Here is a 12,716-nt window from a genome sequence, read left to right as displayed (position 1 = left end):
GCTCCTAGCCTACAAACCCACTTAGCATGTTACTATACTGAATACTGTAGGTTATTATAACAACAACAATAAGTATGTAACTAAACATATCTAAACATAGAAAAGGTACAGCAATAATACAGTGTAAAAGATAAAAAAATTGTATACCTGTACAGGGCAGCTTCATTATAATCTTATGGAACCATCATCCTACATGCTGTCCATTTTTGACTGAAATGTTATGTGGCACATGATGGTATTTGAGAATAAATTTCTGATATGATGCCCTATTACTCCAAAATCCTTTAGCGTATATTTTCTTTCTTTTCTTTCTTTTTTTTTTTTTTTTTGAGACGGAGTTTCGCTCTTGTTACCCAGGCTGGAGTGCAATGGCGCAATCTCGGCTCACCGCAACCTCCGCCTCCTGGGTTCCGGCAATTCTCCTGCCTCAGCCTCCTGAGTAGCTGGGATTACAGGCACGCACCACCGTGCCCAGCTAATTTTTTGTATTTTTAGTAGAGACGGGGTTTCACCATGTTGACCAGTATATTTTCAAAGTAACCACAATACAATAATCAAAACAGGAAGTTAACACTGCTACATTATTATCATCTTATCTTTAGTTCCCATCCAAGTTCCACTGGTCGTCCAAATAATATTCTTTTTTTAAAATAATTTATTTTTATAGGCCGGGCGCGGTGGCTCAAACCTGTCATCCCAGCACTTTGGGAGGCCAAGGTGGGTGGATCACGAGGTCAAGAGATCGAGACCATCCTGGTCAACATGGTGAAACCCCGTCTCTACTAAAAATACAAAAAATTAGCTGGGCATGGTGGCGCATGCCTGTAATCCCAGCTACTCAGGAGGCTGAGGCAGGAGAATTGCCTGAACCCAGGAGGCTGAGGTTGCGGTGAGCCGAGATCGCACCATTGCACTCCAGCCTGGGTAACAAGAGTGAAACTCTGACTCAAAAAAAAAAAAAAAAATTATTTTTATTTTTTAGTGACAGGGTCTTACTGTTATCCAGGCTGGAGTACAGTGGCTTGATCATAGCTCACTATAACTTCAAACTCCTGGGCTCAAGTGATCCCCCTGCCTCAGACTTCTGAGTAGCCAAGACTACAGGTATGCACCACCATGTCCAGCTAATTTTTAAAATTTTTTGTAGAGACAAGGGTCTTGCTAGGTTACCCAGGCTACTTGGAAACTTCTGGCCTCAAGTAAGCATCCTACCTTGGTCTCCCAAAGTGCTGGGATTATAGGCATGAGCCACCACACTAGGCCCCCAATAATATATATACTTGAGACACTCTTACTCTGTCGCCCAGGCTGGAGTGCAGTGGCATGATCTTAGCTCACTGCAACCTTCACCTCTTGGGTTCAAGTGATTCTCTCTGCCTCAGCCTCCTGAGTTGGGATTACAGGTGTGCACCACCACTCCCGGCTAATTTTGTATTTTTAGTAGAGATGGGGTTTCACCATATTGGCCAGGCTGGTCTTGAACTCCTGGCCTCAAGTAATCCTCCTGCCTTGGCCTCCCAAAGTGCTGCGAGTACAGATTACAGAGCCACTGCTCCTGGCCCATAATGATATTCTTTTTTTTTTTTTTTGAGACGGGTCTCACTTTGTCACCCAGGCTGAAGTGACTGGCGGCGATCTGGCTCACTGCAACCTCTACCTCCCAGGTTCAGGTGATTCTCCTGCCTCAGCCTCCCAAGTAGCTAGGATTATAGGCATGTGCCATCACACCCAGCTAATTTTTGTATTTTTAGTAGAGATGGGGTTTCACCATGTTGGCCAGGCTCGTCTCGAAACCCTGATCCTAGGTGATCTGCCCGCCTTGGCCTCCCAAAGTGCTAGGATTACAGGCATGAGCCACTGTGCTCAGCTAACATTTTTTATAATAGAAGGATCCACTTTAGAATCACATGTTGCATTTATTTTCTTCAGTTTTTCATTTTTCCAAAAATTACACCAAGCTAAAGCATGATGTGGGTGTGTCATGTAGACGTTAGCAGTACTGCCCTCACTACATGCTCTTTGGACAGTACTGCAACCCCAAGAAAAGGATGGTTAGTTGTTATTTCTCTATTTTCCTTCAACTGGGATGAGAACATCTTCTCAGTCTTTGACCATCATGACCTTGACACTTTGGAAGATATCAGGATGGTTGTTTTATAGAATGTCTCACAATTTGGATTTCTCTAATGTTTCTCATTGAAATTATTAGAATTTCTTAAGGCAGTATCTAAAATTAGGTAAACATATTGTTACTCATCAAATTCTGTTTATTTATATCACTATGGACTCATGATTTATTTTGTTCAACTGGTCATAAACTGTTTCTATCAATATTTTATGCTCAATTTTTTCTATATTTGGCCAATGGGAGCACCTTCAAATTGATTTGCCTTTTTGACATAATCTTATCATTCTCTGAGCTCTTCTACACTTTCTGACACAAGATTTTCCAGGTTCATCTTGTAATATTCCTAACCAATTCTTGGACTCAGAAATCAGCCTTTTCTCCAGGAATACCTAGGTTCTTTTATTGGAGAATGATGTTTAGAAACCAAGACTTGGGTACTAGATGTGCTCATTGTATTGGGAAATTTCTGCTCCCAGACAACACACACACACACACACACACTCACACACACACACTCACACACACACACACACTCCTATCTATACTTCATCATCTTTCACTATATTGAAAATCATGAATTCACAGCAATTTCTCAAATTTAAATAAAGTATCAAAGGCTTCATTTTAGCTTTCTTCCTGTCTATATTTGTAACTCCTCTTACTGTCAGAAACTTGGGTAACTCTCATCTATATATGTATACTTTTTTTTTTTTTTGAGATGGAGTTTTGCTCATTACCCAGGCTGGAGTGCAATGGCACGATCTCGGCTCACCGCAACCTCCACCTCCTGGGTTCAAGCAATTCTCCTGCCTCAGCTTCCCGAGTAGCCGGGACTACAGGCACGCACCACCATGCCCAGTTAATTTTTTTTTATTTTTAGTAGAGGCGGGGTTTCACCATGTTGACCAGGATGGTCTCGATCTCTTGACCTTGTGATCCACCTGCCTTGGCCTCCCAAAGTGCAGGGATTATAGGTGTGAGCCACCACGCCCGGCCTGTATATATTTTTTTTTTTTTTAAGACAGAGTCTTGCTTTTTTGCCCAGGCTGGAGTGCAATGGCATGATCTCAGCTCACTGCAACCTCTGCCTCCCAGGTTCAAGCAATTCTCCTGCCTCAGCTTTCCCAATAGCTGGGATTACAAGCATGTGCCACCATACCCAGCTAATTTTTGTATTTTTAGTAGAGATGGGGTTTTATGATGTTGGCCAGACTGGTCTCAAACTCCTGACCTCAAGTGATCCTCCCACCTCAGCCTCCCAAAGTGTTGGGATTACAGGCGTGAGCCACCGCTGCAACCTCCACCTCCCAGGTTCAAGTGATTCTTCTGCCCTATCCTCCAGAGTAGCTGGGATTACAGGCATGTGCCACCATGCCTGGCTAATTTTTTCTATTTTTGGTGGAGACGGGGTTTCACCACATTGGCCAGGCTGGTCTCAAACTCCTGACCTCAGGTGATCCACCAACTTGGCCTCCCAAAGTGCTGGGATTAGAGGTGTGAGCCACCATTCCCGGACATACAGTTATTTTATAATCAGTCTTTCTGTGTTTAACACTCTCTTCATCACATCATGGCTTCAACACCCTATACTGGGTTGCCCTACCTCACAGGAGACTTCCTACCATGCTCAGGTCCTGAGGCCCTTTTTGCTCTCCTGAGCTTTGACCCTCTTTGCTGGGCTGTCCTCCCCACCCCTCCCTATCCTGGTTGGGCTTTGACACTCTGTCTATGCTGTTTGGACTCCTACATTGCTCAACCCTGCTTAGTGACTTTTTTTTTTTAATAATGGCCAACCAATATTTCATTTAAACCTGTGAGTAGGTGTGATGTGGTACTGATAAGAGTGTATATTTTGTGTATTTAAAGTGGAGAGTTCTATAAATGTTTATTAAGTTTACTTGTTCTGGATCTGAGTTCAAGTCCTGGATATACTTATTAATTTTCTGTCTCATTGATCTATCTAATATTGATGTTGAAGTCTCCCACTATTATTGTGTGGGAGTCCAAGTCTCTTTATAAGTCTTATGTATCCAGTATTGGGTGATATTTAGGATCGTCAGCTCTTCTTGTTGCATTGATCCTTTTACCATTATGTCCTCTTTTGATCTTTGTTGCTTTAAAATCTATTTTATGAGAGGTGAGAATTGCAACTCCTGCTTTTTATTTATTTATGTATTTTTGCTCTCCATTTGGTTGGTAATACTTAGTGACTTTTTAACTGAATTGCTCAGGAAAAAGGAGAAAAAGAAAATAAGGTAATTTGTTTTTATAATCTACAGGTCCCTTTTTAATCTTTATTTTTTAGAGATGGGGTCTCATTATGTGGCCCAGGCTGGTCTCAAACTCTTGGGCTCAAGTGATCCTCCCGCCTCAGCCTCCCAAAGTGCTAGGATTACAGGCGTGAGCCACTGCACCCGACTATCATACATCCTGTCCTTGAACCTGAGGAATATACCTGTGAAACTGTATCCCTTCAATTCTAAATCTTCTGGGAAAAAAAAAAGAAAGAAACAGTGTCCCAAAGAGTTAAAGAAAACAAGGACTAACAGAAATTCCTGAGTTTGCAGGATGGCAGATAAGAAAAGAAACTGCTGAAATGCCAAAACTCCTTCCGCTTGAGATAAAAGAACTGGCTGAAATTGGTTGGAACGAATATGGCAACTGGCATCTTGCACAGAAAGAGGTTGCTGGTGTCACAACCCAAATTTCCATGTTTCATACTAAATCTCCCTGAATGTGACCCATGAAGAGGCAAGAAGAAATAATGGTGCATGCCTGAGGACTTTCCAGACCTCCCTCTTCCTTTTACCAATTATTTATCTCAGAATTCATCCCCCCAAATTTTTCTGATAAAAACACTGCCTTAAAGCCAACCCAGGGAGACTTAAAACCACCACAGGAAGATTTCAGCTGGACTCTTCTTCCATCTCCTTTTTGGCCTACCTGCAACATAAAGCTTTTCTTTTCTTAAAAACCTGGTGTCACAGTATTGGTTTCTAGAACATTGGGCAGTGAGTGCTTTTGCTCTTTGGTCGGTAACACCTGGAACTGATTTAGATAATACTTTGGACCTGAAGTCTTAATTAGTTGAGGCTTTGGGTGATCTTGGGAAGACACTAATGTGTTACCTGTGGGAAGAATCTAAATAATTTGTGGCCGTTGGGCAAACTGCTGTGGATTAAAGATGCGTGACAATTCTTTGCTCCTCCTTCCATCAAGAGGTGGAGTCAGCCAGGCAAAAGGCTCAGGCTTGTAATCTCAGCACTCTGGGAGGCCAAAACAGGATGACTGCATGAGCTCAGGAGTTTGAGACTAGCCTGAACAATATCGCAACATCTCATCTCTACTAAAAATTTAAAAATTAGCTGAATGTGGAGGTGTATGCCAGTAGTCCCAGCTACTCAGCTAAGGCGGGACAATCACTTGAGCCCAGGACTTTGAGGTTGCGGCGAGCTATGATTACGCAACTGCACTACAGGCTGGGTGACAAAGGGAGATCCTGTCTAAGAAAAAACCAACAACTCAAGAGGCAGAGCCAGTTTTACTCCCCTTGAATCTGGACTGCCCTATAAACTTGTTTTAAGCAAAAAAATGCCCTAGAAGTAATGCTAAGGATGAACTTTAAGGGATCTGCATCTTCTGTGTTTTTGAAATGCTCCTTTTTAGAATGCTTCCTCTAGATTGTGAGGAAACCCAAGCAGCCATGTGGAGAGTCCTTTATGGAGAGGTCTAAGTGGAGAATGAAGGCCCCTGACTGCAACCCATTCTGAGTTTCCAGCCCCCAGCCAGCACCAACTGCCATTCATGTGAGTGAAGCCATTTTGGAACTTCCAACTGTGCCAGTGCCTCAGCTGACACCATGTGAGGCAAAGCAGCGTAGCCAACTGCAAGACTACGAGAAACTGTTGTTTTAAAACACTAAGTTTTGGGGTAGGTGTTATGCTGCAATAGATGACTGGAATAACTGTCTACCATGCGCCAAGTGCTATTTAATGCCCTTCTGATCCATGAGGGTAAAAACAGAAATGTAACCTAACAGGTGCAGAAGAGGGCGCCATAGAAGGGCAGAGGAAGGCCAGCTGCAGGGAGAAACAGGGAGCTGGTGATTCTGGGCAGAAGAGCACTGGATGGGCCAACGGCCAAGCCCCCATGCCAGCTTTTGGCCAATCACCACTGCAACTTCCTTCTCCATTTGTCTCAACAGATGGGATTCATTTTTCACGTGACGAAGTTTAGAGTGGAAAAGAGTTGGAGACAGTGGGGAGAAAGGTTGCCTGGGTCTTTCACTAGCACTAGTTCATATCTGGACTGTTGGACAATATTGTCCCAAAGGTTTCTGGGCTGTCTGTATCTTTTGTAATTTACTAATTCTAGGTGCTTGTGGACCAGCGTCTGCAAAGACTAGTGCTCAGGCCTCAGTGGACTCTGCAAGTTCCTGAGGGATAGACAATGGACAAGTGTTGTTCCTTTTCCTCAATTTCTGGCCAGAGTATCCTGGGAGAGTCCGATCTCCTGGCCATAATCTCTACCAACAGAGGACACATCATCATTTCCCCCTCCCCTTAATTTTCAGTTGTGGGACTAATCTGACGCCACTGTCGGTCATGGGCCAGGCTGACTTTACCCCTAGACACAGGCTGCTGGGGTCAGCTTTACCATTACCAATTCCTTGGAGAACAAATCCACTTTGTGTTCTAAACTAAGCAATAACTTTTCCCTTCTCCCTTTCCCACATCATCAAGATGATCATGTATTTAAAAAGTATTTTAGCCGGGTGAGGTGGCTCACGCCTGTAATCCCAGCACTTTGGGAGGCCGAGACGGGTGGATCACGAGGTCAAGAGATCGAGACCATCCTGGTCAACATGGTGAAACCCAGTCTCTACTAAAAATACAAAAATTTAGCTGGGCATGGTGGCACATGCCTGTAATCCCAGCTACTCAGGAGGCTGAGGCAGGAGAATTGCCTGAACCCAGGAGGCGGAGGTTGCGGTGAGCCAAGATCGCGCCATTGCACTCCAGCCTGGGTAACAAAAGTGAAACTCCGTCTCAAAAAAAAAAAAAAGTATTTTAACAAATATCTATTCAATGTTAACTATGTGCCAGGCTCAGTTCTAGGGGCTGAAGATACAGTAGTGAACAAGAGAAAAATTTCCTGCCCTCATGAAGCTGATCTTCTAATGAGAGAGGCAAGACAACAGAAAATAAATGTGTGATGTTGAGTAATTGATACCCACTCAAAAAAATCAAGTAGGTTAAGCAGATTCAGGCAGGAGGCCATTCTGCATAAGGTAGTCTGAGAAGGTCTCTGTCATAAGGTGACATTTAAGAGACCTGAATTGAATGAAATATTGGGGACAAGTGTTTCAGGCTAAGGGAATAGCAAGTACAAAGGCCCTGAGGCAGGAAGAAATACGGCAAGTTCAAGGAATAGCAATCAGGATAGTGTGGCTAAGGCAGGTCCAGCATGATAGAGTAAAAGATGTGAGTGGGAGATAGGAACCAGATTGGACAGAGCTTCTGTGGATTTGGTTCTGAATAAAATGGCATGATCTGATTTATGCTTACAAAGATTTCCTGGATGGTCTGTGGAGAACAGACTGGGGAGGAGGAATGAAGGAGTGGAAGCAGGGTGACCAATTAGTGGCTGCCATATAACCCAGGGCAAGATAATGGTGGCTTGATCCAGGATGATTACATCAGAGTTGGCCAGTGATGAATTTTGATATTTTGAAGGTAGCACTGACAAGGCTCTCTGAGGACTTGCAAATGTCATTTGAGAGTAAGAGAGGCACATCAAGGACACCTTTTAGATTCTGGGGAGCTGAATGAACAATGGTATCACTCCCTGAGTGAGTTAAGAATGGGTGTGGAGTGTAAGGAGTAGGTTGCTGGGGGCAAGATGTATTGTATTTGAGATGCCACTAAAATAAGCAATTGAGTCTGGAGGTCAGGGAAGAGATCTGGGCTAGAGACAGAAATTTTGGTGATCAGTATATGTATGTTATAAATGACTCCTAGGGAGTGAGTATAGACACAAAAGAACATCATGGACTATGGGCAGTGCCTTCAACAGCTGGGGAAGAAGTCCAGAGAGGAGACACAGATGGCCGGTGAAGTGAGGAAGATCAGAAGGACCTGGTGTCCAGGAAGTCAAGTGAGGAAAGTTGATTTTGTATGATCACAACCAAGTGTCAGCTCACAAGCCTTCATTTTCTCATCTGTGAAATGGAGATTGTACCACCACCTACTTCATGGCAGATAGTACTGGCATATAGTAAACTCTCAAAATAAGGTAGCTACTGTTATTTCCTGCTGGTTGGCTGCCAGAGCCCTCAACTTCCCTGTCCACATTACTAACAGCACTTCCTCAAGTTGTTCTCTGGGGTGAGGGGTCTCTGCTCACTCAGGGTCTGAGGCTTCTGGGTCAAATTGAGGACAACCGGTTTCAGTGCCTAAGTCTCTTACCCACACAGCCTTCTGCCCTTATCAACAAAGGGTAAACCTGTGGAAAATATGGGTTTTGGAGCCAGAATCCTGCCTTTTGCCAGCTGTGGGCTCTTGAACAAGTTTCTTTTCCTTTTTTTTTTTTTTTGAGACGGAGTCTCGCTCTGTCACCCAGGCCGGAGTGCAGTGGCATGATCTCGGCTCAATGCAACCTCCGCCTGTCGTGTTCAAGCGATACTCCTGCCTCAGCCTCCTGAGTAGCTAGGACTACAGGCACACACCACCACGCCCGGCTAATTTTATTTTTAGTAGAGACAAGAGTTCACCATGCTGTCCAGGCTGGTCTCGAACTCCTGATCTCATGATCCGCCCACCTCGACCTCCCAAAGGGCTGGGATTACAGGCGTGAGCCACCGCGCCCAGCCTCCTGGGCAAGTTTCTTAATCTTCCAGGGCCCCACTCTATCTATGCCATGGAGAGAACACCTACTTCATGGGACCGTGTGTAGCCCAGTGTAGATTGTAAAACCAGCTGCTCTCCTGCACGCTGGCCTGGGAGTTAAGAGGCTTCTTGTCGCTCTCCTCTTCAAAGCATACCGGACTCTCACCACACACACACCTGGAACCTAGCTGGTCTGGTTTGAGACCCCCTATAGCCCAGGCTACCCGATGGGGAGGCAGAGAAGAGGCAACCTGTCCACTTTGCCCCAGGGCCCCCAGTTAAGCAGCGGGGCCCCGCCGGGCTGAGTAAGGGGGGGTGGTTTCTAACGCGCCACCCCCCGACGTCTAAGCGCGTTTCCCCGGTAACCTTTTTCTGCCCCTCTTCTTAGCCCCCCAGGCCCATTGGCCGGAACGCCGCCGCGGCCCCAACCACCCAGACCACCACCCGCCCGCTGTCCTCTCCGCTCTCTCCGCCGCCGCGCTGCAGGCCCAGGCCCGCACCCCAGTCCCTTCGCACCCCAGGAAGTGGCGCGGCCTCTCGAGTGCAGCGTGGAGGAGGAAGAGGAGGCGCGGCTCAACGCGACCGAAGCTCTGCCACGAAGGCTCTGGAGGAAGAGGGCGGTGCACGGCCGGGCGTAGGAGCCCTAGTCAGATCCCGGGCCCCCGCGAGGCCGCCCCGCCCACCGCCCACCCTCCCGAGGCCCCGCCCCGCGAGCCCGTCCCGCCACGGGCGGCCCCGCCTTCCCGCTCCCAACCCAAAAACCTTGCGCCCGGCCCCGCCTCCGCCTCTGCCGGGGCCCCGCCCCTCCCCGCCTGCGCCTGAGGCGCCCTCTCGCCTCTCCCAGGTCTGGCGGTCCGGAGTCTCTATGCTCAGCCGCCCGCCCCCTGGCGCCGCGCTGGCCCGCGCCCCCTCCGGCCCTTCCCCCAGTCGCCGTGGTGGGGCAGCGCCTGGCGGGCGGCCCGCAGGCGGGTCGCCTCCCCTCCTGTAGCCCACACCCCTCTTAAAGCGGCGGCGGGAAGATGAGGTTTCGGGAGCCGCTCCTGGGCGGCAGCGCCGCGATGCCCGGCGCGTCCCTGCAGCGGGCCTGCCGCCTGCTCGTGGCTGTCTGCGCGCTGCATCTTGGCGTCACCCTCGTTTACTACCTGGCTGGCCGCGACCTGAGACGCCTGCCCCAGCTGGTCGGAGTCTCCACACCGCTGCAGGGCGGCTCAAACGGTGCCGCCGCCATCGGGCAGCCCTCCGGGGAGCTTCGGGCCAGAGGGGTCCGGCCGCCGCCTCCTCTAGGCGCCTCCTCCCAACCGCGCCCGGGTGGCGACTCCAGCCCTGTCGCGGATTCTGGCCCTGGCCCCGCGAACAACTTGACCTCGGTCCCAGTGCCCCGCACCACGGCGCTGGCGCTGCCGCTGCCCGCCTGCCCTGAGGAGTCCCCGCTGCTCGGTAAGGACTCGGGTCGGCGCCAATTCGAGGATTGGGACTACCCGGGATTTCCCCGACAGGGTCCCCTAGACATTTCCTCATGCCCCCTTCTACGACAGCCGGCCTCCCTATTCTGGATCAGAGTCTTAAATCCCACATAGAGGCTTGGGACTGGGGAGAGAAGGGTTGGGAGGTGGATCTCTTGGGGGTCATGTTGGAGGCTTGGGGCTGGGACCGCACTGGGAAGTTCCGAGGCTCCTCTGGCCCCAGAGCCAGAGAAGGCCTTGGAGGCTTCTCGGCTCTGGCCGAGCTCAGGAAGTTTTGGAGTTTGGGTCGGGTTAGGGCTTGGAACAGCCTTGCACTGAGAACTCTGATAGAGACCTCGAGTAATCCACTCCCTTTTGGGGACTGACGTGAGGCTCCCAGTGGGGAAGGAGACTGACCTCTCGGTTCACGTGTCTTGCCATAGAGCCACTCTCCTGAGAGTGGCTTTTTCTCCTGATCATTTGGGCCAGGTGACTTCTCTCTGAACCTGAGGTTTCTCTTCTGGGATAATAAATAGTAACCCTTTCAAGGGTTACTATTGGAAGATTATGTGAACAATATAAATAAGAGCTTAATTAATGAGGGTAAGCCCTCAGTAAATTATCACTGTGTGTTCATTTCTTCCTCTGTGTGGATCGTGACTGAGGGCCCTTCCCCCTAGCCTCCTCCCGGTACAGGTATCCAAAATCTAAGTGAACAGGGATCCCTTCCAGGGACAGAGGGCTTGTGTACTCTGAGGGCTAGAGGGCTAAAATATAACCAGTGGACACACGTTGCCCATTTCTGGTATTTCCTGTAGTAGCCAGTCTCAATTATTTTGCCCGGATGATCTGAACTCTGGCCTCTAGCCTTTGTTTCAGCATAGGCAGAGAGCTTGAGTAGGTGGGTTTGCATTCCACATAGCAGGAGGCTGAGCCTAGTCTGGACTTCTCTTTGATCTGTGGTTGAAGGCTCACAGGCCCAAGGCAACCACAGGTTGCTTCGAGGGTTACCAGACAGGTGCCCTCTAATTTCTAATGCCAGGTTTTAGAGAAATGTTGTGAATGAGGGGCCCTGGCAGGCAGGATGATATCCTGCCAACAGGACTTGTGTCCTTTTCCCACAGAGCCCTGGCTACTACATACTCTTGCTCAGTTTCTCCGGTAATTGCGTCAATGTGTTCATATCAAGTTTGGGAAGGTCATCTTGGAATTGGTCAGACATGAACTGTGGTAATGGGTGGGGGGGGCTTGTTTTTTTTAAGCAGAAAATTAAATTCCTTTGCATTTGATGATTATTTTGGGAAGCAGACTAGTCCTATAAAATGAAATAGTCTCTGCCTTGCTGCTAAGTGTCTGACTTCAGGCATGTTATTGAGTTTCTCAGAGTCTCTTCCTCACGTTTAAAATGTGGTTGTTGATGATTACCTTACAGGCTTATTTTTAAGACTAAATGAGATCGTGAACATTAAATATGGGCACTCAGGCCAGGCTCGGTGGCTCACCCCTGTAATTCCAGCGCTTTGGGAGGCCGAGGCGGGTGGATCACTTGAGGTTAGGAGTTTGAGACCAGCCTGGACAACATGGTGAAACCCCATCTCTACAAAAATACAAAAAAAATAGCCAGGTGTGGTGGCGCATGCCGGTAGTCCCAGCTACTTGGGAGGCCAAGACAGGAGAATCGTCTGAACCAGGGAGGCAAGGGTTGCAGTGAGTGAGGATCGCACCAGTGCACTCCAGCCTGGGCGACAAAGCAAGACTCTGTCTCGAAAAACAAAAAAAAAAAAACAGGCACTCAATATACTGTGACTAATAATAATATAGTAATAATATTTGCTTAGGACCTTTAAATTAAACTTCCATTTTTTCAGACTCCCATGGAGATGACTTTGAACAGCAGAGTGAAGGGGGAGAGAGACTGAATCTCCAGGCCACAGAAAGGCCAGTTTTTTTTTGCTTTTGTTTTTAGTTGTTGCCTGGATATTGCACAGAAAGAAAAAATAATTAGCAAATTAAAGAAAAGTGCTGCAAGGTTGATTAGATTGGTATTTGAGTGTCACATCTTCTCTCAGAAGTGTAAGAACGGGGTGATGACCATAGCTCAGCTTAGGTTTGTTTTGTAATGGTGTTGCTAGTGATCAGCTTGTCACCAGTTACTGGTGTTTCTGAATGGACTAGAACTGGCTGCTTGAAAGGACTTCCTAAGAGAGAATGTTTTAGAGGACAAGGAGAGAGTACCTTCTCTAGCTTGGCTGCCTTTGT

At 47.7% G+C, this 12,716-nt stretch overlaps 1 protein-coding gene and 1 pseudogene across 2 annotated transcripts in view; one reads left to right on the top strand and one right to left on the bottom strand.

Moving 5' to 3' along the window:
- Positions 1 to 1,937: 1,937 nt before the first annotated feature.
- LOC118148455 (U4atac minor spliceosomal RNA) lies at positions 1,938 to 2,053 on the bottom strand (annotated as a pseudogene).
- Positions 2,054 to 9,798: 7,745 nt separating this feature from the next.
- Positions 9,799 to 12,716, top strand: part of B4GALT1 (beta-1,4-galactosyltransferase 1) — a 58,359-nt gene continuing 55,441 nt past the window's right edge. For both annotated transcript variants that reach the window (XM_002743011.7, XM_054257111.2), the window contains exon 1: positions 9,799 to 10,452. In XM_002743011.7, the coding sequence (XP_002743057.1) occupies positions 10,035 to 10,452 (418 nt within the window). In that variant the 5' untranslated portion in view covers positions 9,799 to 10,034. The remainder of the gene's footprint in view (positions 10,453 to 12,716) is intronic.

This window comes from Callithrix jacchus, chromosome 1 (assembly GCF_049354715.1).
Source record: "Callithrix jacchus isolate 240 chromosome 1, calJac240_pri, whole genome shotgun sequence".
Lineage (NCBI taxonomy): Eukaryota > Metazoa > Chordata > Mammalia > Primates > Cebidae > Callithrix > Callithrix jacchus.
Note: the sequence above shows the minus strand (reverse complement) of the source record. Positions and strands in the feature narration are given on the sequence as shown.